The sequence below is a fragment of the Scyliorhinus canicula genome, chromosome 4 (assembly GCF_902713615.1).
Source record: "Scyliorhinus canicula chromosome 4, sScyCan1.1, whole genome shotgun sequence".
In the NCBI taxonomy this organism is placed as follows: Eukaryota; Metazoa; Chordata; class Chondrichthyes; order Carcharhiniformes; family Scyliorhinidae; genus Scyliorhinus; species Scyliorhinus canicula.
The window spans coordinates 138,826,012-138,854,010 of NC_052149.1; the positions used below are offsets into that span (position 1 = coordinate 138,826,012).

The window sequence follows — 27,999 nt, forward strand, 5'->3', positions numbered from 1 at the left end:
GAATAGCTCTCAAGATTTTTAAAGAAAGTCTGGCGTTTTTACGCCGGCGTGGGGATATAGCCCCCTTTTCGGAGAATGCAGCCCACATTGTCCTCAATAAATGCAAATCTTAGCTTTTTCTTTTTGAAAATATTTTTATTGAGTTTTTAACATTTTATACATAAGTAACAGTCAAACAATAAAGCTTGTATCAACAGACTCAACAAACCATCCCAACCAAAACCAAAAAAAACCTCAACAATTATAGCCTCCCCCCCCCCCCCGGTCCCCAAAGTAGCCTCCCCCCCAGCAGCTAACAGTGACCAGATTCCTGAAATGCAATATAAGCGGACACCATCTGCGATAGAACCCATCAATCGCTCCCCTCATCGTGAACTTAACCTGCTCGAGATGCAAAAACTGCATCAAGTCACCAGCCATGCTGCAGCACTGGGCACTGGAGCGCTGCCGGCCTCCAACTTCAGCAGGATCCGCTGCCGAGCAAGAAGGCAAATCCAATGCATCCACAATCACTCCCGTCCTCAATTCGGCTAGTCCGACATCCCGAATATTGCAACTAATGGACAGGGCTCCAAATACACATTTAAAATTGCCGATATTGTATTAAAAGTGCCCCCCAAAAACTCACCAACTTGGACAGGACCAGAACATGTGTGCATGGTTCGCAGGCCTTCTCGAGCACTGTTCACACCTGTCCTCAACCCTCTCGAAAAAAAACAGCTCTACCCAGCCTTGGTGAGATGTGCCCTGAACAGCATCTTGAGTTGTATCAAACTTAACCTTGCACAGGATGATGTAGCATTCACCCTATGGAGAGACTCACTCCACATCTCCTCCACTAAAATTGGACCCAGCTCCTCCTCCCACCTGGCCTTCACCTCCTCCACTGAGACCTGCTCCTCTCCAATGATTCATCTTTATATCCCGGATGTGCTGCCCTCCTCCGACCACCCTGCACAAGAAACAATCCTTTCCAGCAAAGTGATCGATTAGGGCCTTGACAGCTGGAGCTGATGGTGGAGTCATTGCTGGACCCAATCGCACACCTGAAAGTACCTGAACATAACCCTCCCCCACCAAGGTTCTCTCCCTCAGCTCCCCCCAATCAGCAAACTGACCCTCCAAAAATAAATACTTTACCCATCACAGCCCTTAATCTTTGCAACCCCCACAAGCGGCATCAAGTTTCCCCAGCAGAAATAAATGATTCCCACAGATAGGGGAACACCTTGCCCCCCACCCCCCTGACCCTGCCTGAAATGCTGGCAAGCTGCTGCTATATCCTTAATGTGGAGATAACCACTTTGCCGGAGTGAATGCCACTTCCAGACACGACCCCTCATATGGTCTCAACTCCATCCTTACCCAGACAACGTCCTGGACCCTGAACCAAACCAACACCTTCTCTGCATTGGCCGCCCAATATTAAAATAACAGGCCTGGCAGCGCCAACCCCCCGCCTGCTTTTCCCGCTGTAAGATCCCCTTCTAATCCAAGGCGGTCGCCCCACCCATATGAACCCTGTTATAAGCTGCTTGAGCCCCTCGGAAAAAGCTTAGGCAGGAAGACCAGAAGGCACTTAAACAAGAACACAAATCTTGACAAGATATTCATCTTAATTGCCTGCACCTGGCCCGCCAGAGAAAGTGGAAGGCTAAAATCTTGTCCGAGCCAACAAAATGACATCAAACATATATGCCCTAAAACATTTTATTTAGGAAAGGTACATTTTTATTTATGCGATCCAGATTTCTTTCCCTGCCCCTTGTATTCAGTGAATCGTTGTTTACAAATAGGAGGCTGTTAAAAACAGATCCAGAAGCTGAATATCCAGAAACATTAATCAAGTTCAGTTTCTCAAATTAATGTATTTTATTTATTTATTTTTAAAAAAACATTTAAAATAACTTTTGAGTGCTCAAATCATATTTTCCAATTAAAGGGCAATTTTGCTTGGCCAATCCACCTAGCCTGCACATCTTTTGGGCTGTGGGGGTGAAACCCACGCAAACACGGGGAGAATGTGCAAACTCCACACGGACAGTGACCCAGAGCCGGGATCGAACCTGAGACCTCGGTGCCGTGAGGCAGCAGTGCTAACCACTACGCCACTGGGCTGCCCAAATTAATGTATTTTAAATATATCCTTGCAAAACTGATGAAACAAGGCCACATATGCTTCAGAACTGAAACATAGGGAGATCAGCAAGCCCTTTTGTAAGGGGTGACATGAACTGTTTTATCAGTCTGTCGTCGCCATGTGTAACAATCTTCATCACAACAAGAAGCTGTGACTAATTCACTCGCTGCTACTGTAGCCACCGAAGTTGGCCATTCCCTCAATACAAAATGGAGGAACGCAAAGCTTTATAGAACAGTACAGCACAGAACAGGCCCTTCGGCCCTCGATGTTGTGCCGAGCAATGATCACCCTACTCAAACCCACGTATCCACCCTATACCCGTAACCCAACAACCTCCCCCTTAAGCTTACTTTTAAGGACACTACGGGCAATTTAGCATGGCCAATCCACCTAACCCGCACATCTTTGGACTGTGGGAGGAAACCGGAGCGCCCGGAGGAAACCCACGCACACACGGGGAGGACGTGCAGACTCCACACAGACAGTGACCCAGCCGGGAACCGAACCTGGGACCCTGGAGCTGTGAAGCATTTATGCTAACCACCGTGCTACCGTGCTGCCCTAGCTTGCAGGGTAAAATGGACAAAGTTTGCAGCAGAAGCAGGCTGCAACAAGCCACTGTGTATTCTGTCTACTAATAGAGCAGACAGCACCGAAACGAACATTCGGCATACTAATGAGGCAATCTCCGGGACAGTTAACATAGTAATGGAACGATCCCAGAGACAATGGACACAGATAGGGAAGTGATTGCAACAGTGTATGGGAAACCAGACACCCCGGCACCAGCGGGGTTCGAAGACAAAGCACCTGAAGGCCCGCCCAGTAGCCGAGGGACAGCCTCAGTATTGGGGGGATTCAAACAAATCGATTGGGAAGAGACCCAATCGATCCCCAGCAGATAGAGAGTCCGCCCAAAAGGGCGCGAAGCCCTAGGACCTATAAAAGACAGGTCCCAAACTTAGTTTGTTCTTCTTCACCAGCTCTCCTCTATTGACCAGCCCTCTCAACCAGCCTTTACCGAAGAAGACCTTGACCGAGAGAGAGGAGAGGTTCGGACAGCAGCCGCCAGCAAGTAAGTGTCTCACAACGATCGCTACCAGAGATAGACACTCCTGACCCCTTATAACCCGTACCAACCTGAAGTCTGCGGACCCAGTGCAGAGCAAGAGGCCTTGTCCCCTGATCCGGCAGTTCCCTATTCAGATAAGTATTGGTCTATTTAGTGGTAGGAATAGTTTAGTCATCTTAGCGTGTGCATGAGTAGTTTATAATTGTATTATAATAAACTCATTTGTTTTAACTTACTAATTGGTGTATGGTTTTATTGCTTTGAACTTGACCTTGAAACTTGTGGCGGTATCTTAACGAAACAGAGCCAAATTGAGTGTTAAGCACACTCACCCAGAACGAGCGACACTACCTCAAATTGAATCACCACATCCACTTTCAATATATATATATATTTTTAAGTTACACCTATCCGAAAGAAGATATAAAGGTTGTGCATTCTACATTTTAATTTAACTGGTTTATTTATGGCTGCTGCAGGAAGTTTTGACATGCTAACCTTATCTTCGACATGGAGAACCTATCTCTGCTGATTATACTAATATCCACGTTATCATAACCAAACAGCTCCAATTGACCAAAGTCTGCAGGAGCCAAATCTGTGGTGCAGGGCAGACTAACTCTGTCTTCTAGAAAGGGCACAAAGGCTTTACAAAGCCAAAACAATGTCAGAAAGAAGAGGATATAATGGTCAGGAAAGACAGAACAGGTTGGGAGTGTTTCCTCCACAGGAAACAGGGTGTTGATCAGATTTGATTATTATATAATCAGTTTGGCATTAAAAAAACATGTTTCCACGCATGGAGGAGAACAAAACTAACAACAATGAATACAAGATAGTCATGAAAAAAATCCAATAGTGACTTCATGCAGCATGAGCAAAGCTCAAGGTGGTGGACAATAGAATAAAGGGGTTGGGAGGATGTGATTGGACTGGAGGGTCGACCTGGTCAAGGTGTACAAGATTATAAGGGGCATGGACAGGGTGGATAGGGAGCAGCTTTTTCCCTTAGTTGAAGGGTCAGTCACAAGGGGACACAAGTTCAAGGTGAGGGGCAGGAGGTTTTTACCAAGAGGGTGGTGACTATTAGAATGCATTGCCTGGGAGGATTTTAGAGGTGGGTTGCCTCACATCCTTTAAAAAGTACCTGGATGAGCACTTGGCACGTCTTAGGCAGGTCAGGTGTTTTTCACCTGTCGGTGCAGACTCGTTGGACCTCCTGCATGGTGTGATTCTGTGATTGTTGTTGAGCCTGTCAGAAGAGGGGAGGGCAGCACGGTGGTGCAGTGGTTAGTATTGCTGCCTCACGACGCCGAGGTCCCAGGTTCGATCCCGGCTCTGGGTCACTGTCTGTGTAGAGTTTGCACATTCGCGCCGTGTTTGTGTGGGTTTCACCCCCACAACCCAAAGATGTGCAGGGTAGGTAGATTGGCCACGTTAAATTGCCCCTTAATTAAAAAAAATGAATTCAGTACTCTAAATCTATTTTAAAAAGAGAGGAATGGGTGATTGCCAGCAAAGCTGGGGGGGGGGGGGGGGGTTGGCATACCTGTTATACTGGCATACCTGGAGGTGGATGCATTTAAGGAGATACTGGACAAGTACATGATGGAGACGATATTCTGATCATAGAATTTACAATGCAGAAGGAGGCCATTTGGCCCATCGAGTCTGCACCCTACCTAAGCCCTCACTTCCATCCTGTCCCCTAATCCAACAACCCCTCCTAACCTTTTTTGGACATTAAGGGCAATTTAGCATGGCCAATCCACCTAACCTACACGTTTTTGGACTGTGGGAGGAAACCGGAGCACCCGGAAGTAACCCACGGAGACACGGGAGTGACCCAAGCCTGGAATCGAACCTGGCACCCTGGAGCTGTGAAACAGCTGCGCTAACCATCGTGCTGCCCATAGAGATTAATTTAAAGAGTGAGGAGACTCGTGTGGAGCTAACACTCGGTGCAATTCTATGTAACGTTATTTTCTCCAAAGAGTTTAATGTCACCCAGATGCACCAGTTTCATCAACTGACTGCCCAACCCTGGGCTGTCTGCAAATTTCACTGTGGACTCCTGTTTTGCTCACGTCCTTTGCCTGATCTCTAAAGGCAACCCTCGCCTTCCTATCAGCAAGTAAACATTTAAAAATATTCAGCACCCTCCGCCCCTCCCAGTGAACCAATGGGGATTGGTGCTTGGGGGATCATGTGATTCGAAACGTGGAACAAGAAAAAGTTTACAACTTGGGGAAAGTTTTTTTAAAAAATCATTTTTATTTTGCGAAGCTGGCGAGAGAGTGGGAGGAAAAGGTTGGGTGAAGACGAAAAGAAGAACTGAAAGCATCCGAGCCAAATAATTCATTGAAATAAACCAGTGATCGAGGTTGGTGGTGGCTGTGTGTTTATTGCAACCCGAAGCCTGGAGAGAGGAATTTAAAAACACAGTAAAGGAGCCAATGGCGACTGAGGGGAAGCAAGGTTTGGGTAAGAAGAAATTCTGCAAAAAGTTTTTTGGGGGGTGGGGATGTGCGATGCATTTGATGAATTAAGAGGAGGGGGTGGAAGGGACGCTGCCAGCCAATTGTGTTTGGACTTTGGGGTAGTGAACTGGGTCTTTAATGTAGGGTATCCCTTTCTCTCAGCACTTGTAGTTAATTTGAGTCTTCCGTCTCAGCATTTGTAGTTAATGTAATAGAAAAGGCTTCTGTTTTTCCTCAAGTAACAGCGCGCCTGCCTTAATCACGCCTCCGATATATTGTGTTGACAAGATTTTGAAAGTTGGCAGACGAGGGCGAGGCTTTTGAGCAGTTGGGCAGAAGAGTGTATTTCTTCAGAGAAGAGTGTGTTCCTCCTGTCCTGAGATTGTTTACCTGGTGTAAAGTCAGCAACTTTCAACAAGTTCTGCCAGCGTTTGTGCCGCGGTCACTCTTAAGAAGCGCGATCTGGTTCAATAGCCTTGAAAAGGAAAGTGACACTGATTCACTTCAGCTGAAGATGACAGCATTCTTTAAGAGAGCAATGCTTTGGGATACCCGATTTCAGTCATTTGAGACGTCCTATCTGAATCTTTCCGTGCTGCCTGTTATTTCAGACAGAAAGAAGTACGCAGTTATATCTTGCCCATTAGATCTAGGAACAGAATTAGGCCATTTGCCCCATCGATTCTGCTCCACCATTGGATCATGGCTGATGTGTCCATCATAAAATCTAGAAACAGGAGTAGGTAATTTAACCTCTGGAGCTTGTCAGTACATTTACCCAGTACACTCGCCTCTAGGTGGTATCAGCTGATACAATATTCATCTCTCCTTATCTATAATGTAAGAGGGAGGGGGTTCTCATAAGGAGCGTAAATAACAGTATAGATCTCTTGGGCAGAATATGTTTGTGTACAGTATGAAGATACTTGAAGAAATTGTGACCAGGGACAGCTTTCCATTATCTGTGTGTTCTTTTTTCAATTAATTGCTAATAGAAAATTTCACAGACTGAGGTGGTGTTCAAATACCACCCTCGCTTTCTGTGCATTACATTTTATTTATTATATGTTGAGAGTTTATTTAGCAGTTTGCATGAAAGTTCCTCTTTCACATCTCCTTATTAACATTATAGGATTGATAGTAATTGTCTAATGTATATAGTGGGTGCACCTTGTTGGCACCAATATGCACTCCATACACTCAAGCTCACCCAAAATTGCTGGACATGTCCGAACTCGCATTAATATCCAGTCTCCCGTGCTCGCTGACCTACGTTGATTTGAAGTCCACCAGTGCCTATTGATTTTACCAGGTTATCGATGGGCAGGAATTTTACAAAGAGATCAGCCATGATCTTGAATGATGGAACAGGCTTGAAGGCCCGAGTGGCGTACTCCGAATTTGTGTGTTCCTGTTTTGGGAGGAGGCGGTTGCGTATTGCTATTGTTGCTGGACTGACAGTCCAGAGACTTGAGGAGACCCAGGGTAATGCCCTGGAGTAAAAGCAAATTATTGCGGATGCTGGAATCTGAAATAAAAATAGAAAATGACAATCTCAGCATCAGTGGAGAGTAAACAGAGCTAAAGTTTCGAGTCTGGATGACTCTTTGTCAAAGCTGTGGATTAGGGTTTGAATCCCAGATGGTGGAATTTGAATTCATTAGAAATCTGGAATTAAAAGTCTTAATGATGACCATGAACCATTGTCGATTGTTGTAAAAACCCATCTGGTTCATTAATGTCCTTTCGGGAAGGAAATCTGTTGTCCTTACCTGGTCTGGCCTACATGCACCTCCAGACTCACAACAATCATAGTATCCCTAAAGTGCTGAAGGAGGTCATTAAACCCATCAGTCTGCACTGACTCTCTTAAAGAGCACACTACATAAGCCCATTCCCCTGCCCTATCCCCATAATCCCACCTAATCTGCACATCTTTGGACTGTGGGAGGAAACCCACGCAAACATGAGAAAAAGTTGTAAACTCCACAGTCACCCAAGGTGACTATTAAATGGCCGAGGAGACCACTCAGTGCAAGGGCAATTAGGGATGTGCAATACATGCTGGTCCATCATACGACGTCCACATCCTTTGAACGAATAAACAAAACGTTGTTAGGATTTTAAAGTTCTCATTCTCGTGTTCACATCCATGCATGACTCACCCCTTTTAAGCTCACTGGGCTAAATCGCTGGCTTTTAAAGCAGACCAAGCAGGCCAGCAGCACGGTTCGATTCCCGTACCAGCCTCCCGGACAGGCGCCGGAATGTGGTGACTAGGGGCTTTTCACAGTAACTTCATTGAAGTCTACTCGTGACAATAAGCAATTTTCATTTCATTTTTATCTCTGCAAGCTGCTCCAGATTCACCACCTCCTTTTGTTTATACAGCACCATTGATGTAAATAAACATTCCAAGGGGTTTCAGAGGAATAGGATGGATTCCTCAAAGTGTTGTAGGGTTGGAGGGGATTTCAGAGATAGGGAGGGGTGAGGCCATTGGAGGAACTTGAAAACGTGGATCCGAATTTTAAAAACAAGCTGGTGCTTGGCTTGGAGCCATTGTAGGTCAGAGAGTACAAGGGTGATAGGATAACAGGACTTGCTCAAGAGTTAGAAATGGAGATGTTTTGGATGACCTCCAGTTTAGCGAGGGTAAAATATGGGAGACCAGCTCGGGGTTTGTTGGAATTGTTCAGTCTAACGAAGGGATGGGTGAGGCTTTCAGCAGTGGATGAACTGAGATGGGCAACATTAGGGTGATGATTGAAGTGGAATAAAGCAGTCTTAATGATGGCATGAATATAAGGTCGGAAACTCATCTTGGGATCAAAGGTGACAGACACCAAGACCATGAACAGACTGGCTTAATCTCTTTTGCACTTGTATAGCACCTGTCATGAACAATACTCTTCACAACCATGGAAGTAGCTTTGAAGTGTAGTCATTGTTGTGAGTCCGAAAATATGGCAGCCAATTTTTGCATAGCAAGATCCCACAAACAACACTGTGATAATGGCCAAGTAATCTGCTTTAGTGATGTCTGTTGAGTGTTGATTGGCAGACTGGAAAGAACTCCCCTCCTCTTCTTCAAACAGCGACCCTTTTCTGACGTTAAGGGACAGCACGATGGCAGAGTGGATAGCACTTCTGCCTCAGTACCAGGGACCCGGGATCATTTCTGGCCTTGGGCGACTGTCTGTGTGGAGTTTGTGCGTTCTCCCCATGTCTGCGTGGGTTTCCTCCGGGTGCTCCGGTTTCCTCCCACAGTCCAAAGATGTGCAAGTTAGGTGGAGTGGCCATGATAAATTGCCCCTTAGGGTGGGTTTGCAGGAATGGGACGGGTGATTGGACCGAGGTAGGGTGGTCTTTTGAATGGTCGCTGCAGACCTGATGGGGCTGAATGGCCTCCGTCTGCACTGTAGGGATTCTATGATTACCAATCAACACAAAAGTACTTCATTAGATGTGCAACTTGTGATTTTCTGAAGTTGTGAAATATGTTACATCAGTGTGAGTCTCACAAAGTCAGCTAGAGGTGTTGGTGAAGAGAGAATTAGTCTAAACACTTTGCAAAGCCCTATTCACAAGTCTTTGGAATCCGAGAAAGTTTACAGCACAGGAAGAGGTCACTTGGTCCATTGCGTCTGTTCCATCAAACCACTTTCTTCATGCTGAAAGTTACCCTGTGCCAGAACAGTCTGAATGTTTCTGTGGGAATAGAATTTAGTGAGATCACAGCAAGTGGAGATAAATTGAATATTTTTATCAACTCCCTTTCCAAGTACACAGGACTCACCTCCCAATCCTCTTGTTTTTGCATCTCCATGCCCTGCCTTTGCTGAGCAGTGGAGGGATTTGCAGGCTGGTTAACAATGTGACAGACCATGACATGAAACCTCCACCCTTGACAACAACCATCTACGTATTGGTCAAAAGGGCAGTTTAACTGAGGTGGGGAGAGGCTTTTATGGAGTTCCACTATCCCATAGGATGAGGTTGATGGAGAGAAGGGTGATGCGACCATCAATTCACTCGAGACAAGAGTAGAAGTAAACCGTGGCTTTAGTCAACTTAGAACAGTGCCTGCCTGCGACAGATTCAATACTGAGAACCGCCTACAAGTCGACTGCTCTTTATACCTCCCTTCAAGGGGAGGAGCCATGGGCAGAGCCCATACATGCCCCAACATGTTCCCCTATGGATAATGCCATACAATGGCCCATAGGAGAAGCCCACAAGGGCAACAGCATAACACAGATACAAATACAAGTGCAACAGCACAGATACAAATACAATGGTGGATTATTGGCATAATACATTCACCACAAAGGGGTTGGTGCAGCCACCCCTAATGGACATGAGTCTCCTGCTGGGTGCCAATCCAGAATTCCCAGCCGGAACTCCAGTCTGCACTTACGTTGAGAGAAGGGTCATTTAGACCCGCCACATTAGCTATTTCTCTCTCCACAGGTGCTTCCAGACCTGCTGAGTTTATCCAGCACTTTCTGTTTTTATTCCACTTGCAGGACTTTCTGGAGTGAAGTTTGAACCCTGCAACTCCTGATCCAGAGCTGGGAATGCTACCACTGAGGCACAGGCTGGCTTCACTTCTTCGATAGGTAGACAATACAGCAATTAATGAACAACAGAAAAACAGCCTCATCAGATGTGTGGAACCCTGATGTTTGTTTGAGTTGCTGGAGCAGTTGGTCCTCTGTCTAATTGAATACAACCCCCCCCCCCCTCCCCGCCCCCCAAATGGCACTCCCCAAGTCTGTGACATTATTTGGATTACATTTGCTTTGAAGTTCACTGACTGTTTTGTTCTAATGAATTGACAAATCTGCCAGCGTCAAGCACCGTGTCAAGTGTGCCAGTCGCTCTTGTGGAGATGTGGAAGGAGAGGGTTGGCTGTTGAGAGGGGAGGGGAGGGAAAGGACGGGGCGTGGCTGGGAATGTGCAGCTGTCCAACCTGGAATTTAATCTAGAAAGGCAGCTCTCGCACACAGGCTGCAATGTGGATTTTGCATCTTTTAAGTTGGTGGCCGTCCTTTCAGTCACCATAGAGAAGCCCTTGAGGATTCTCCCCGTGATTTCTTTCTTGTGGCTTTTGAAGGATACCCCAAATTCTTTCTCGAACCCTGTTTTATTTCCTCTTTTGTACCCTGCCTGTTAAACACACTCTTGTTCACACTCTTACACAGAAGGACGAAATAGTATGTTAAACATTTTTTTTGAACTTGCCAGAATCCCAGCAACTTGATCTTGACAATATCCAGGAGATATATGAGGGGCTGTCTGCTTTTGACTTTGTTATTAAACAGGGGCCCTGTCTTCCCTCCGGTGGATACCAGACGCCAGCCGCTGCTTGAAGTAGAGGTCTCCCTGGTGCCTTGGCTAATGTTTAGCCCTCAACATCACTCAAAACCAGAATATCTGACCATGACCCCATTGCTGTTTGTGGGAGCTTGCTGTGTTTAGACAACAACCAGATCTTCATTGGATAGCGGAGCAGGCTCGTAGGGCTGAATGGCCTACTCCTCATCCTGAGTTCAATGTTCCTGCGTGTACAAATTAGTTGCTTTGTTTGCCTACATTAGGGCTGGTTTAGCTCAGTGGGCTAGACAGCTGGTTTGTAATGCAGAACAAGGCCAGCAGCACAGGTTCAATTCTAGTACCAGCTGAGAATTCTGAATTCTCCCTCTGTGTACCCGAACAGGCGCCGGAATGTGGCGACTAGGGGATTTTCGCAGTAACTTCATTGCAGTGTTAATGTAAGCGTACTTGTGACAATAAAGATTAGTATTAAGTACTGTACATTTCTTTGAATAGTGTGATGGGACTTTATATGTCCACTTGAGTGTGCACACTGGGCCTTGGTTTAATGTTTCATCTGAAAGACAGCACCCCCAATTGTCAGCACTTCCATAATACTGCATTGCTGGAGGTGCTGAAGTCTTTGGCTTGGAGGCGGGAGTGTTACCAACTGAATGAAAACTGACATGTGACACTTAGCAACTGATATTGTGGAGATATGGCACCATTAACAGCCTGTCACAGTGACCTGAAGTTACCCTGTTTTAAGAAAAAGTTGCGACATACCTCAATGTCAATGCCCTATTCATTCCCTTGTTCTAACCCTGACTATAGTTTAAGAGTGTGGGATCTCCTGGGTGGGCACATCTCTGGTGATGTAGTTACACAGGTGTTACCCAAGCGGCTATCCTTTGAGGGCGAGCTTAGTTTATGAATGCAAGCAGGTTTTTAGCTGATAAGACCATAAAACGTAGGAGCAGAAGTAGGCCATTTGGCCCATCGAGTCTGCTCTGCCATTGAGTGAGATTATGGTTGATCTGATATAATCCTCAACTCCACTTTCACATTTTACCCTCCAGAATTCTTGACTCCCTTACTGATCAAAAATCTGTCGATCTCAGCCTTGGATATAGTTAACGACCCAGCTTCTACAGCTCTCTGTGGTAAATAGTTCCACAGATTCACTACCCTCTGAGAGAAGAAATTCCTCCTCCTCTCTGTTTGAAATGGGTGAGCCCTTATTCTGAGATTATGCCCTTTGGTCCTAAACTCTTCCACAAGGGGAAACAACCTGATGTTGGGGTATTGTATGTGAACCACAGAAAATTGCCATGCGGCTAGAACATGCAATTAGGAAAGCAAATAGCATGTTGGCCTTTGTTACAGATTAGGGGATAGATGGTGATAGTTTGTTTTACCTGGCTGTAGAGTCTACATGATAAGGGGTTGCCCATTTAGGTCTGAGATGAGGAATTCCTTCGTTCATGAGTTGTGGATCTGTAGAATTTTGTATCCCAGGAAGCTGTGAATCCTCAGTCATTGAGTACGGTATATTTGAAACCGAGATTGATAAAATCAAAGTACATAAGGTATATGGGGATAATACAGGAAAGTGATTGGCTGTGATTGTGTTGAATGGCTGGACAGGCACGTTGGGCTGAATGGCCGTACTCGGCTCCTATAATTTTAATATTTATTATGTTCTCAATTTTTTTTACTGCTGGCTGAGGGGAGTTAAACCCTTTTGGATAACCCTCCGTAGTGCCAAATGGCATCCTTCTGTGCTGTACCTGTAACAGACACAGGAACCAACCGGCAGCTGATTTCGAATTTAAAAAAAATTTTTAAAAATAAATTTAAGAGTACCCAATTATTTTTTTCCAATTAAGGAGCAATTTAACGTGGTCAATCCACCTACCCTGTACATCTTTGGGTTGTGAAGTGAAACCTATGCAGACACAGAGAGAATGTACAAACTCCACACGGACAGTGACCCAGGGCCGGGATTCGAATCCGGGTCCTCGGCGCCTTTGGCAGCAATGCTAACCACTGTGCCACCCAGCTGATTTCTAATTAACAGGGAGGTCAATTTACATTCTGCTATTGGGAAATGGTCAAATTGGTACCCACGGATGAGACTTGCTGCCAATGTTGCCTGTTGATTGAGAATCTTGAGGTGTGTCACTCAGTGGTTTGATCAGTGCAGGAGACCATTTGGCCATTCATGTCTGCACCGATTCTCTGAAAGAGCCCCAAACCTAGGCCCAATTCCTAGCCGAATCCCCGTAACCTAATCTGCACATCCCTAAACACTTGAGGGGCACTTTAAATGGTCAACACACCTCACCTTTTAACATGGTCAATTCACCTAATCTGCACATCTTCGGATGGTGGGAGGAAACCGGAGCAAACCCACGCAGACACTGGGGGGAGAATGTGCAAACTCCACACAGACAGTTACCCAAACACAAGGTCGGAATTGAACCCAGGTCCCTGGTGCCTGGTATTGTGATGCAGCAGTGCTAACCCCTGTACCAGAGACTTCAGCACCAATATCTATGCTGACAAGCAAGTGCAGCATTGAGTGAGTGCTGCACTGTTGAAGGTGCCATCTTTTAGAAGAGAAGTTGATCCAAGTCTTCCTTCTCATGATGCAAACGATGATTTGGGCAACATTGTGAAGAATAGGGAGGTTTTCCCCTCTGGCTTGGTCAATATTTATGCCTCAACCAATATCACAGCTACAGATTATTTGGTCTTTTATCACATTCCTGTTTGTGGGAGCTTGTCATGTGCAAATTGGCTGCTACATTTCCCAAGATTACAACAGTGACTATACTTCGAAAGTATCTCATTGGCTATCCAGCGAGTTAGAATACCTTGTTTTTGGGCACCTTTCAGAATCTCAATGTTCTTTTTTAAAGCGCCTCTTCAAACCTATATCATAAGCCAACATTTGATCACCTCTTATAATATCTTCTGTGTTGCCTCAAAGTCAACTTTGAAGATTCATGTGAAGCATTGTTATGGGAGTGTCCCTTTAAGAAAGATTTTTGTCTTATCACATGGCTTCTGTGATGCAATTTTGTGGGTGGAGCTGACCTGTGGCTTTGAGATTTGTTTTCGTATCATTTTCAGTTTGACTGCCGTGGACCCGGAGAGAAAGGGATGTTTTTTCCCAGTCTTTCTATGTTTTCATTTTAAAGAGTTGTTCCGGTAAAAAAAATCATTGGGTATAGCTACCTGCTTTGATAATTTAAAAGATATAGTTTGCTTTCTGGAAAGAGCTTACACCTGCTGGTGAGATGGGAGAAGAATCTCAGGGAAAGCCAGTCTCATTCAAGTGAGAATGCAGAGTGCTGGTTCACTTGAAAAATGATTTTTGGTTCATGGGTTGTTGTTTTTGAATTGGAACAGTTAAGGGAGGATTCATTAAGTATTATACATAGATTGCTATAGCTTTGTGGTTTCTTTGTTTGTAATTGATAAAAATTCTTGCTGTGTCTTTTTAAAATATATATATATATTATATATACGTTAACTAAGTTATTGGAATAAAGCTTGTTTTGATTAAAGTGTCTAGGGAGACTGTTGAATCACACCTGAAGGGAAGGCTCTTGTGCTCATTCTAGCCAAATTCAACTTAAAGGTTGGACTTCATAATATACTTTGGAGTGTCTAAACCCTGGCCATAACTGCATATTGGGTTAAAAGCAAACAAAATGCTGTAAAAAAAAAACCAATATGTCTCTTCTGCACATTGGGAGGTTTTGCCACGTTATGGATGCTATATAAATGCAAGTCATTGTGGTCATGTTTTACAGCACCTGACAGCTGTGCTCCGATCAAAGATGGAAACAAAGCAGAGCAAGATGGGAGCCAGATGTCGCGGGAGGAGGAGTTTCAAGAAGCCCAACTCAGTGCCAAGGCCAAGAGGAAGTTGAGAAAGAATTCGTCGCGTGACTCCGAGTCCAGCCGCGAGTCCTTCTCCGACAATGCAGAGGCTCCTGGCTCCAAAGGCAAAATGGGCGACAAGAAATCGCGATCCGGGAAAGGCCGGGGTCTTCCGAAGAAAGGTAATTGGGGGTGTTCAGGTGGGGGTTGGCAAGGGGGTTAGGATGTTAAAGCCTGAGGGCAAATTGTAAGTCTGCCTTTATATTTCAGTTTCCTTATACCACACAGTATTTGAATTGTACCCACTTTAAAGCTTCAATGTCCTTGCTATAGGATGGAGCCCAATACTATACACAATACTGTGACTGAGGTCTTATTTATTTATTTATTTTTAAAATTAGAGTACCCAATTCATTTTTTTCCAATTAAGGGGCAATTTAGCGTGGCCATTCCACCTACCCTGCACATCTTAGGGTTGTGGGGGTGAAACCCACACAAACACGGGGAGAATGTGCAAACTCCACGCGGAGAGTGACCAAGAGCTGGGATTGAATCTGGGACCTCGGCGCCGTGAGGCAGCAGTGCTATCCACTGTGCCACTGTGCTGCCCTTTAACTGAGGCCTTAGTAAAGGTTTTACACTTGGACATTCTTTAACAAGTACTCTGCCAGGCTCCTGAAGAGAAGATGGAGGTACATTCAGAGGTAATGGCATCTTTAAAATGCTGTGCACTAGCAGCTTGCTTTGTGAAAGTACAGCGATGAGCAGTGAAAATGGAGTACAGTATTGGTTAAACCAATATGCCAGGAGCATTTTGGCACAAACTGTTTCAATTACGGTGCACTTGCTCAGTGAACCACCAGAGGGAGCTCCTTCACCCCTTCCTGATGCTTCACTGTCTGAGTGAAATGAAACCAGTCGAAATATGAATGAAACAGGAAAGAGAGGTTTGGACATAAATGGCCAGGAATAAATAGATTTATTCCCCCCCCCCTTTAACTCTCGACTCCCATATCTACTAAAAATCTATCTAACTCAGCCTAGAATAAATTCAATGACCCAGCCACCACTGCTCTCTCGGGAAGGTAATTCCACAGATTAGAGACCCTCGGAGAAGAAAATACTCTTCATCTCCGTCTTGAAAGGGCGATATCTTGTTCTTGTGTCTCATAGTTCTAGTCTCCCCCACAAGCGTAAACATCCTGCGATACCCACCCTGTCAAATTCCTCAGAATCTTACATGTTTCAATAAGATCACCAATAATTCTCCTCAACTCTAATGGGTATATGCCCAATTTGTTCAACCTTTCTTCATTAGACAAGCCCAGGAATGAGTTGAGTGAACCATCTTTGCACTGCTAATGCAATTATATATATTTTTAAAAATAAGGAGAACAAAGACTGTATCAAGACAGTACGGGTAGCATGATAGCACAGTGGGTAGCACTGTTGCTTCACAGCGCCAGGGTCCCAGGTTTGATTCCTGGCTTGGGTCACTGTCTGTCGAGTCTGCATGTTCTCGCCGTGTCTGCGTGGGTTTCCTCGGGGTGCTCCTGTTTCCTCCCACAAGTCCCGAAGGATGTGCTGTTAGGTGAATTGGACATGTGTGAGTTCTCCCTCTGTGTACCCGAACAGGCGACTAAGGGCTTTTCACAGTAACTTAATTGCAGTGTTACTGTAAGCCTACTTGTGACAATAAAGATTATTATTATTATTCCTGATGTGGTCTCACCAATGCCCTGCATAGCTGCAGTAACACTTCTCCACTGTTATAATCCATTCCCCTTGAAATAAAGGCCAACATTCTATTGGCATTCCGAGTCACTTCCTGTACCGATATGCTAACCTTTTGTGACTCGTGAGCCAGGACACACACATTCCTCTGCACCACCTAGTTTTACAGTTTCTCCCCATTTAAATAATAAACTGCCTTTCTATTCTTCCTGCAAAAGTGAACTAGCACATATTTTCCCACCATATACTCCATCTGCCAATTTTTGTTCACTCGCTTAACTCATCTATTACCCATTGCAGATTCTCAACCTCCTCATTGCAACTTAATTTCCACCTAACTTGATGTCAGCAAAAAATTTAGCGCCATTTGGTCCCTTCATCCAGATCATTGATGTAGATTGTAAATAGTTGAGGCCCGAACACTGATCCCTGTGACACTCTACTTGTTATAGCTTCCCATCAAAAAAAGACCTATTTATCCCTACTCTCCGCTTCATGTTAGCTAATCAATCTATTGTCCATGCTAACATGTTACCCCCAAACACCATGAACCCTTATTTTGTGTAGTAATCTTTAATGCAGCACCTTATCAAATGCTTTTTGGAAGTTAAGTATACTAAATCTACAGGAAGGCCAACCCAAACCCAGACCTCTGAGTCGGGTTAAATGTGTTCCATCGAATCCAAGCTGCCTGTCGTCCAGATCGAGATTCCTGATTGGGAAAGTCGGCTGGAACGTCTCCACCACCTCACCGGACACCAGATATGACTGGGTTCCTCACTGGCTCCCCTTCGTCCTCACCCAAATTCCTCAGGATGGATGACAGGCCATGCAACAGGGACTCAACTGAGCGGAGATGGGCTTGCACTACAGACGGTGTTCTCTGTGCTGCAAGAACCTCCTTGTGCTCTGCAATTGCCTTTATAAAGACACCTCACAACTTTTGAAATTGGCCTTAGACTATCAGACAGATCACCTTCATCGCTAGCAGCTATAATCTTTGGTGTGCACCGTATCGTCAGGGTGGGCAAAGGCAACTGCCCCAACCCAACTCCCTCCGACTGCCACAAATCGACTCCGTGTTGAAGCCTGACCAACAAATCTCTGCATATAGTAAAAGCCTTGTTAACCAATAAAAGACATAGAAGGAATATGTACAAGGATAAAAACAAAAATTGAATGATGAGTAGAGCAGGAACTCGTGAAAATGCAGCTGTTCCCGTGCTCACATCACGTGATCTCCCCCCATCTTTCTTGAATTAGCTATTTTCCAATCCACTGCACCTCTTCTGAAGATGAATGAATCGAAGATTAATACCAATTAATCTGCTATCTCTGCAGTCGGAATAGGAAGTGATGCAGCAATCCATTAATACAGAAATATAATCTATGTAAATAAAGATAAAAGACAATAAAGAGTCAATCACACTCATAGGTGTGATCTGCAGCTTGCCTAATAGTGGAAGTGAGATTGAAGTAGAAATATGCAGACAAATTTGGGAAATTGGTCAAAATTATGCTGGATTTTCAACTACTTTTAATACAATTGACAGGAAGAGGTAGTTAAATAGGATAATGAATCAGAGTTCCTAAAATGTGTGTCAGACTCCTTTCTGGCCCAGTATTTAAGAAACTCAGCAAGGGAGACTTTGCTGCTTGATCTCTTGATGGGGAATGAACCAGAGTAAACAATAGGAATAAAAATAGGGGAACAATATGGGCAATAGTGATCGTAATTAAATATGGTTTAAGATAATCGAGAAGGACAAAGATAACGAAGATCAGGTTAATAATTTGGAGATAAGTCAAATTTGAAGGCCTGGTCATAGAAGTTGGGAAAATAAAATGAACAACAATATTGGCAAACAATGACATAGCACAGTAATATAAATATCTGGGACATTTGGTGGCGGCATGTAGGGGGAAGAGGTACACAAGATGGCTCCCGCCAGGGTACTGTATTTTTAGCCTTTTTTGCCCAGTTGCTGAGGGTATCTTTGCTTACAATCCCACCAGTGATGGTATAAGGTCCCTGGGTCATTGTCCGTGTGGAGTTTGCACATTCTCCCCGTGTTTGCGTGGGCCTCACTCCCACAACCCAAAGATGTGCAGGTTAGGTGGATTGACCACTCTAAATTGCCCTTAATTGAGAAAAAAAATAATTGATCGCTCTAAATTTATAAAAGAAAGAGTGATGGTACAAGGTGCGCACATTAGGGAGATGCCCAGCAGGTCCAGGACTAAGAAAATTGAAGGCAGAAATTTGTCAATGGAGTTGGAGGTTGCTCAGGGCTCCTCAGTGGAGAAAATGGCAGAGGCTGCTGCTGGGCCTCTGGCCACCACACTAATGGCCAAAATGCTTTTCTGCATCCTGGCAGTGGAATTTGAGAAGCAAAGACGAGTTGTGGCTGAGGACTTCCGTAAGTCAATAGAGGTTACCCTGGAAGATGTCCTGGCTCCCATTTGGTCAGTGTTGGAGGAGGCCATTGGTGCAGTAAAAGAGTATGGGACTGCGATAAAGGGATGTGGGTGTGCCTCGCTTGAGGCATAGCGACCAGATTGCTCCTCTGGAAGCTGAGATGTCTCAGATGGCCGGTGTGAATAAAGCACCTAAGGCCAGATGATTTGGAGAATCGTTCCAGGAGGCAGGCTATTCGGATCGTGGGGTTGCTGGAGGGAATGGAAGGCCAAACTCCTACCAAATACCTTTCAAAGATGTTGGGGGAGGGTGGATTCACGTCCCCTCTCAAGTTGGATTGAGCCCATTGGACACTCCGACAGAAGCCCTGGCCCAACGAACCACCTGGGCTGTTATTGTGAGGTTACACAGCTTTCAGGAAAAGGAACGGGTCTTGAGGTGGGCCAGGATCATCACAACTATAAATGGGATGGCCACATTATCAGGATTTATCAAGACGTCGGTGCGGTGCTGGGAAGGAAGTGGGTGGCATTTAACAAGGTTAAAGCTACACTGTATAAGAGTGGAGTTCAATTTGGGTTGGTGTACTCGGCAGAGTGACTTTTGAGGTGAAAGATTATTTTTTAGATGCACCGGAGGATGTGGAATCTTCTGTAAAAAGAAAAATAGGGGCTGGGTGAGAGTTGGAGGTTTCTGTGAGGTTTTCCGTTGTTGGGGGTGGACATGTAGATATGGGGTTGGGGATCCCGGCTCTGGGACATTGCACATTCTCCCCATGTTTACATGGGTTTCGCCCCCATAATCCAAAAATGTGCAGGCTAGGTGGATTGGCCACACTAAATTCCCCCTTAATTGGACAAAATGAATTGGGTACTCTTACATTTATAAAAACAATATATATTTTTCTTCACTCTGCTAGCTGAAGGGTTGGCTAATGAGAGCGGAATGGTGGGGGTAGTTACAGCTCATTATATTAGCTTGGTTTGGAATAATGAGCTTGGCGTTTTCATTTTGTTTGGGGGGGGGTTAGGGATAGTAGAAGTAGGGTTTAGTGGTTTTTGTTCGCTTACGGTTATTTGTATGCAAATTTGGGTGTAACACTGTGGGGGGTGAGGGGGGAGTGGGAGGTAGGAATAGTTTGCTGACAGTGACTACAGTTTTTTCTTTGTTTTGTCTTGCTGGTGGGTTTGGTGACCATCTTGGGTGGGCCTGGTGCCTATACTTTTTGAATGACCCTTCTTGGTGGAAATGTCTGACTCCAGATTGAGGGGGAGTGGGAGGCCCCCAATTCGGTTGGTCACCTGGAACGTAAGGGAGTTGAATGGCCCAGTGAAAAGGTTGAGGGTGTTTGCATAAACGTGAATGCTGATGTGGTGCAAGAGACTCATTTAGGGATAAGGGACCAGACAAGGTTCTGAAAAGGGTGGGTGTGTCAATTATTTCAATCTGGCTTACGTGATAGTGCTCTGGGTGGGGGCGCAATCCTGATCAATAACAGGGTTAAATTTTCGTTTGTTAAGTTATTGACTGATCCTAGTGGCAGGCATGTGACTTAGTGGGTCCTTGGCAGACATCCTGATAGGCCTGATTATGTGCCAAACTGGACAACAGGATCTGTGAATACATGTCCTCTGCCATCGGGGAATATCTTGAATTTAATAAGAATGAGTCTATTTCACCTTCTATGTTGTGGGAGGTTCTTAAAGTGCTCATCAAAGCACACATGGAAAGGACTGTGAGGGTGAAGAGGCAGAGGCTGGTGGACTCCATCTTTGAGGTGGACCATTAGTACTCCCTTGCCCCTACCCCAGAGTTACTGGTGAGTAGGAAAAAGCTGCAGCCGCTGTTCGAGTAACTGTCAATGGGTAAGGCAGTGAGCCAGCTGCGATGTTCAAGGGGGGCTTTTCATGAACATGGGGAGAAGGCCAGTCTACTTTTAGCTCATCAGCTGAGGTGGCAGACTGCTTCCTGGGTGATTGTGCAGATAAGAGAGTCTACTAAGGTGACAGTTTGGTTGTCGCCCCACCTAACGTCAACGTGGCTTTGAAGCTTTCTCTTGGGATCTCTACAGGTCAGAGCCCCCGGAGGAAAGTTCGGCCATGACAGTTTTTTGATGGGTTGTCCTTCCCAGCCTGGAACTCGCTGCCAGAGGAGGCGGTGGAAGCAGGGACGATAGTGACATTTAAGGGACATCTTGACAAATACATGAATAGGATGGGAATAGAGGGATATGGACCCGGAAGTGTAGAACATTTTAGTTTAGACGGGCAGCATGGCCTGCACAGGCTTGGAGGGCTGAAGGCCTGTTCCTGTGCTGCACTTTTCTTTGTTCTTTATTGGTGGAGAGGGAGAGATGAGAAGAGCTGGAATCCTAGTTGGGTCCTGAGAAAATTATGAAATGCATTGGGTTAATGCAGGCAGGTAAAGCTGCCAGCCCTGCTGGACTCCCCATTGAGTTTGATAAGAGGTTTGCAGGACAGTTGGTGCCTTTATTATTAGATATGTTCAATGACTCCTTTTTCCAGGGGTTCATTGCCCTTTACTCATGCATAGGCCTGTTTCCCTGGCCTATATCACCCTAATCCTGAAGAAGAATAAGGGCCCAATGGAATGTGGGTAGTATCATCATAGAAATCATAGAATTTACAGTGCAGAAGGAGATCATTTGGCCCATCGAGTCTGCATCAGCCCTTGGAAAGAGCACCCTACCCAAGCCCACACCTCCACCCCATCCCCATAACCCAGCAACCCCGCCCAATCTTTCTGGACACTAAGGGAAATTTAACGTGACCAATCCATCTAACCTGCACATCTTTGGACTGTGGGAGGAAACGGGAGCACCCAGAGGAAACCCACGCAGACACGGGGAGAACGTGCAGACTCCACACAGACCGTGACCCAAGCCAGGAATCGAACCTGGGACCCTGGAGCTGTAAAACAACTGTGCTAACCACTGTGCTACTGTGACCCCCCTCGCCTTTTCGACCCATCTCTCCTTTGAATGCAGACGCTGAATTGCTCGCAAAAGTGCTGGCCCGGCGGTTGGAGCCCTGCCTCCCAGAAGTGATCTAGGAAGACCATACAGACCTTCGTAAAGGGTTGGCAATTGTCGGCTAATGTACGTCGGCTGTAGAATGTTGTCCTTTCCCCCTCTTAAGTGCCTGAACTGGAGGTGATTGTTGCTGTGGATGCCGAAAGATCGTTCAATAGGGTGGAGTGGGATATCTCTTTGAGATTCTTGGAATGCTTGGATTTGGCAAAAGTTCACATCTTGGATTGGTTTATTGTATGGGATCCCTACTGCTAGTGTTCGCACAAATGCTTTGGGCTTGGGTTATTTTATGCTGCATAGGGGTACGAGGCAGGGTTGCCCACTGTCTCCGCTTCTATTTTCTTTAGCAATTGACCCGCTGGCCATAGCGTTAAGTGGAAGGTGATAAATCGGGGAGGGAGGGGTCATAGGCTGTCCTTGTATGCCAGGATGATCAACGTCTTTATATTATGGACCCAGTTTCCACCAAGGATAGATAATGAAGCTACTTAGGAGTTTTGGCTCCTTTTCTGGTTGTAAGTTGAATTTGGACAAACATAGAACATAGAACATTACAGCGCAGTACAGGCCCTTCGGCCCTCGATGTTGTGCCGACCTGTGAAACCCCTCTAAAGCTCATCTACACTATTCCCTTAACGTCCATATGTCTATCCAATGACCATTTGAATGCGTTTAGTGTTGGCGAGTCCACTACTGTTGCAGGCAGGGCATTCCACGCCCTACTACTCTTTGAGTAAAGAACCTACCTCTGACATCTGTCCTATATCTATCTCCCCTCAATTTAAAGCTATGTCCCCTCGTGCTAGACATCACCATCCGAGGGACCAACCACTAAATGCTCACTCCTTCCAGCATTCAGTTTATACCCCGAAAAAGAACTGCACCTCTCCAATATCCCCACAATCTGTCCCCGGGTCCCTTACATACAAGACAATCCCTCTCAAATTGTTTGGAGTCCCTCAAGGCAATTGTCAATGGCCCAACACTGACGTGAACAACAACTAGGACATAGGACCCTCCCTCGTCCCCCTATACAACCTGATGGACCCCAAACACATGGTGTTAGTTCGCACACTAATTGACGGTACCTCATGCAACTGCCGCACCCAGGCCCAAATCCAAATTTCCCAAAACTTTAAATAGCTATCCCCAGTCAACCCTATTGTAGGCCTTTTCAGCATCCAATGACACATTATCTCTGGCGCTGACACCACCGCTCTTACTAACCAAAATCACCACCCTCCTTGACTTACTGTCAAAACCTGGCTCACCCAAGCCTTCCGCAACCTGATGTAATCCTGCCCCCAAACATGTGTCTCTTGTAGGAACACCACATTGGCCCCAAACCTTTCAAATGGGAAAATCCCTCGCCCTCTCCACTGCCCCCCCCCCCCCCCCCCCCCCCCCAAAAGACCACACGTTCCAGATGATCAACTTTGTTGGGGGTCTTTCATTCCCCCCACCCCTTCGAGTCAGCCAACATCCCAGTGATTTATCAAAATCCCCAGATCCCAAGATCACCTAAGGTGGCCACCCGCCCCACCCCTATGGTGAGACAAAGAAAAAACCTTGGATACTATTAGCAGCACTCTTCCATCCCCTCCCACCCTACAAACAAACAGCTAGGCCCATTCTAACCCACCCACAAGGGCAAAACAGACCACAGCCTCTCCCTCCCCTCCACTTCCGTTTGCTGGCCTCCCCTCACCTCATCGCTAGCAAAGTGACCCGCAGACAAGACCCTCCTCCATTATCCCCTCAATAACAACAACCACCCAAACTTCCCACCAACACGCCCAAACCCCACCATCATTAACAAGCCGCAATCCCCTCCAAGACACACAAAACCATCCCGTCAACTTCATTAAACCCCCACCTCCAAACAAGATCAAAAACACATGATCCACAAAGGCATAAGTACAGAACACAAGCATCTTCATACACGGAGTCCATCTCACAATGGCTGCAATTTTTCTCCCTGATGAAAGCCCCTGTCTGCTCCAGTGTATCAAAACAAATTATCCTTCGAATCCATGGTGATCCGTAACCTCATCGCGTACACCACCCCGAATCTCAGACCCTTACTGTAGAAAACAACCTTTGCCCTGTTGAAGGCCACATGCCCCTTTGCTAGCTCAGTCCCAATGTCCTGATATAACCGCACTGTTTGCCCATCCCATTCGATATTCCAATCCTCTTCACCCAATCCAAGACCCCTCTTCCTTTGGTAGTTATGAAAACGGATAGCCTCCTCCACACCTTTCAAAGTCTCACCTATGCCTTAACCGCATTCGAGTTGTTTATCAACTGCTCCAGAATTGAGCCCAGAGCCTCCTCAACAGTGGCTTTAAAGGATTCTTTTATCTCCTTGCACTGCCACTCAAACTGCCGATCAAGTCGTTTGCCGAATTTCTCCAGCTCCTGCGTCATCACTACAACCAATATGTCTAAAGTAATGGGTGTAATTCCCCTTCCTTCGACGGGCTACCCTCCTGAGGTTTAATCACGTTAGGCTTCTTTGATGATGTTTCAAACATAACTCCATCGAGGAACTGGTCTCTGACCCCATAGCTGGTGTGTGGTCATCAAAATCTGCAAAAAGACAGGTAAAAGGGATCAAAAACAAAGACCCAGCCAGGAGCCACTTTTTGTGCATCTTGCTCCTACGTGACATTACCAGAGGTCACGATGGAAATTCTTAATGTCGAACTGGAGCCTTGTCCGTTGGTTGCTATCTTCACGGTATCGGACTTGCCGGTGCTGTAGATAGGAGCGAAGGCAGATGTCCTCACCTTCGCCTCGTTGATAGCTCGGAGACGAGTTCTGCTTGGGTGGAAATCTCCTACTGTGCCAGTGCCTCGGCTTGGTCGGGTGATCTCATTGGAGAAGGTCAAATGCATCATTAGGGGACCGGTAGAAGAGTTTGGCCTACGATGGAAACCATTTGTTTCCTTTTTTTGAAGAGTTAGCCACCGTCCATTAAGGGGGTTTTAGTTTAAAAGTTGTGGGGGGTTAAGGTTGGATGTGATGACTGTTCATTGTGTTCTTTTTACATTGTCACTTGATGCACCTGTTTTATGCTATTTTGTTATAATGAAAAGGTTTTCAATAAAAATATGAAAAAGAATATAAATATCTGAGGGGGGGAAAGGAATAAAGGGCTATTAAGATGACAAAGAAGTTTGATGGCGCATGAACATTGAGATGGACTGGTTGAGTCGAATGGCCTGTTTCTGTGTCGTATATTCATTTAATTCAATGGAATTCACATGGTGCCTGCTGAAGGGTGGCACAGTTTCAGGTCAGTGAATGTGAGGCCTGACCTGATGCAGATGTTGTGTGTGTTTTGAAGGAGGTGCTGGTGGCAAAGGCGTCTGGGGTGCTGCAGCCCAGGTGTATGATGTGGAGCAGCCCGACATCCGTGATCCTAACTATGATGACGATAAACAGGTATTCCTTACTTGGTCTCAAATTTAGACAGTTTAAATATGTTACAATAACGCGAGGGAGGGGGAGGGGGGGTGGGGGGGCGGGTGCGCACCCCACGTGGAAGTTCATTCATTCATTTCAAATGCCATGATATGGATTTATGAAAATATACTTTCATATTTGCCTGTTGCCCTTCTGAAGGGATATTATGGCAAATGACCTCTGATTAAAGATTGACGACAAGGGAGCACAGAAAATGTCTGGCTGATATTTTATAAAATTAACATATGAGATAATGAACTCCTCACATGCGCTGTTGACGAGCAGTGTCTATAGGTACAAATATCTCTCACTTCGGGAGAAAACATTTTTGCTGCTTGCAGGAGTCTCGGGAAGAATAGATTGAAGTGTCCCATCTTCTGTATTTCATTACCGTCATTCCATAGGACAAGTATGTGTACCATAATGACTTCACTACTTCCCCATGTGTATCCTAGTCACACATTTGCTTTCATTTAGTTTATTAGCTGTTATTCTGTCTTGTGTTCTTGTTTGTACATGTGACATCTTTATCTCTTTCAGTCTTTATTGTCAAGGAAGCATTTCCTCTATTTACAATGGCAATTGAACTTTCCACTTGACGCTGTCGCAAAAGTCTGTTGCTTGCAGCTGCAAGCCTCTTTCCTGTGTGTTTTCACCCAACAGTTCTAACTCTATTATGTACTCTACTCATGTCAGATACCAGATGTGGCTCAGTTGAAAAGTGCTGTACAAATGTTATTAATTTTATTGATTTATTATTCTGTTTAACAATCTTGCACAAAATGAGGGGCACAATCTTCAAATTAGAGCTTGACCATTTGGGAGTGAAATCAAGAAGTAAAAACCTGGGACTCTCTCATCCGAATGGATATGAATTCTGAGTCAATTAAAATGGTTAAGATTGAGCTTGTCCATTGAGAATATAAACGGGTGGGAGAACTGAATCGAAGTACAGGTAACCATGATCTAAATTTCATAGAATTTACAGTGCAGAAGGAGGCCATTCGGCCCATCGAGTCTGCACCAGCTCTTGGAAAGAGCACCCTACCCAAGGTCAACACCTCCACCCTATCCCCATAACCCAGTAACCCCACCCAACACAAAGGGCAATTTTGGACACTAAGGGCAATTGACCATGGCCAATCCACCTAACCTGCACATCTTTGGACTGTGGGAGGAAACCGGAGCACCCGGAGGAAACCCATGCACACACGGGGAGGATGTGCAGACTCCGCACAGACAGTGACCCAAGCCGGAATCGAACCTGGGACCCTGGAGCTGTGAAGCAATTGTGCTATCCACAATGCTACCGTGCTGCCCTTAAATGTAAGCAGGAACATACTCAAGGGGCTAAATCTGTTCCTCCAGTTACGTTAATTCCTCATTTGCCTGCTGGTGTGCTGTGGAAGTGATGAGTCTGAGCTCTGGCAATGACTGATGTTTGGTTTGTTGTAGGGTGAGACTGTTTACCAAACGGTCGTTCCTGAACTGGACGACCGCGAGTTTGAAAAAGCAGTGACTCCAATCATCCAAGAATACTTTCAGCATGGAGACACGAAGGAGGTTGCTGTACGTGAGATTTCCATTATTATCCCTTCTCGTGCGTTCCCCCTTGTGCATTCTTCGTCACGTGCTCCTCATCCCTCGCTTACCCCTCTCTATCAGGATTCTCCAGTCAGAGGCAATGGAATCCTATTGGAATGGTCATTGGAATGGTCGTTGGGGAAGGTATGTTTCTGAACGAGATTTCAGAAACTCGCTTCACATAGCCATGTCATGACCCAAGCCTGCAACCTGCAATCGCACCATGACAATTTACCAAACGCATGCTGACCTAAAATTGTAACAACAAAAAGTAAGATTTTCAAAACAGAATGCGCACTGTAGCAAATTTTCAGTGGAGGCAAATGTGAGGTCAAACATTTTGGGCCTACAAATGTATAATATAGAGTACTTTCTGAATGGTAAAACAAAACTAGCAATAATAATAATCTTTTATTGCCACAAGTATGAAGTTACTGTGAAAAGCCCCTAGTCGCCACATTCTGGCGCCTGTTCGGGTAAGCCGGTACGGGAATTGAACCCATGCTGCTGGCCTTGTTCTGCATTCCAAACCAGCTGTCTAGCCCACTGAGCTAAACCGGCCCATACTGGAGGTCCAAATGGACTTGGGGGTATGTAGGTCATTAAAATGACATGAAAAGGTGCATAAAAATTCAAAAACTCTAATGCTGGCCTCGAGGGCAGAGGCCATACTTCGGGTATTATAAAGGCCTGATTAAACTACACCTGGAGTCACTGTGAGCAGTTCTGGGCACCACACGTTCAGACATATATTCTTTTTGAGTAGATTTTAACAGAATGATACATGGACTTCAAGGAATAGATGAGGAAAGAGAGTTTGTTATTTCCTGA

General features: G+C 45.5%; 1 protein-coding gene across 2 annotated transcripts in view; it reads left to right on the forward strand.

Moving 5' to 3' along the window:
• Positions 1-5,250: 5,250 nt before the first annotated feature.
• LOC119965039 (programmed cell death protein 4-like) overlaps positions 5,251-27,999 on the forward strand; it is a 48,338-nt gene continuing 25,589 nt past the window's right edge. The window contains exons 1-4 of one of the 2 annotated variants that reach the window (XM_038795257.1): positions 5,251-5,699; positions 14,839-15,090; positions 25,466-25,563; positions 27,040-27,153. In XM_038795257.1, the coding sequence (XP_038651185.1) occupies positions 5,672-5,699; positions 14,839-15,090; positions 25,466-25,563; positions 27,040-27,153 (492 nt within the window). In that variant the 5' untranslated portion in view covers positions 5,251-5,671. The remainder of the gene's footprint in view (positions 5,700-14,838; positions 15,091-25,465; positions 25,564-27,039; positions 27,154-27,999) is intronic. The other variant, XM_038795255.1, reaches the window with a different exon arrangement.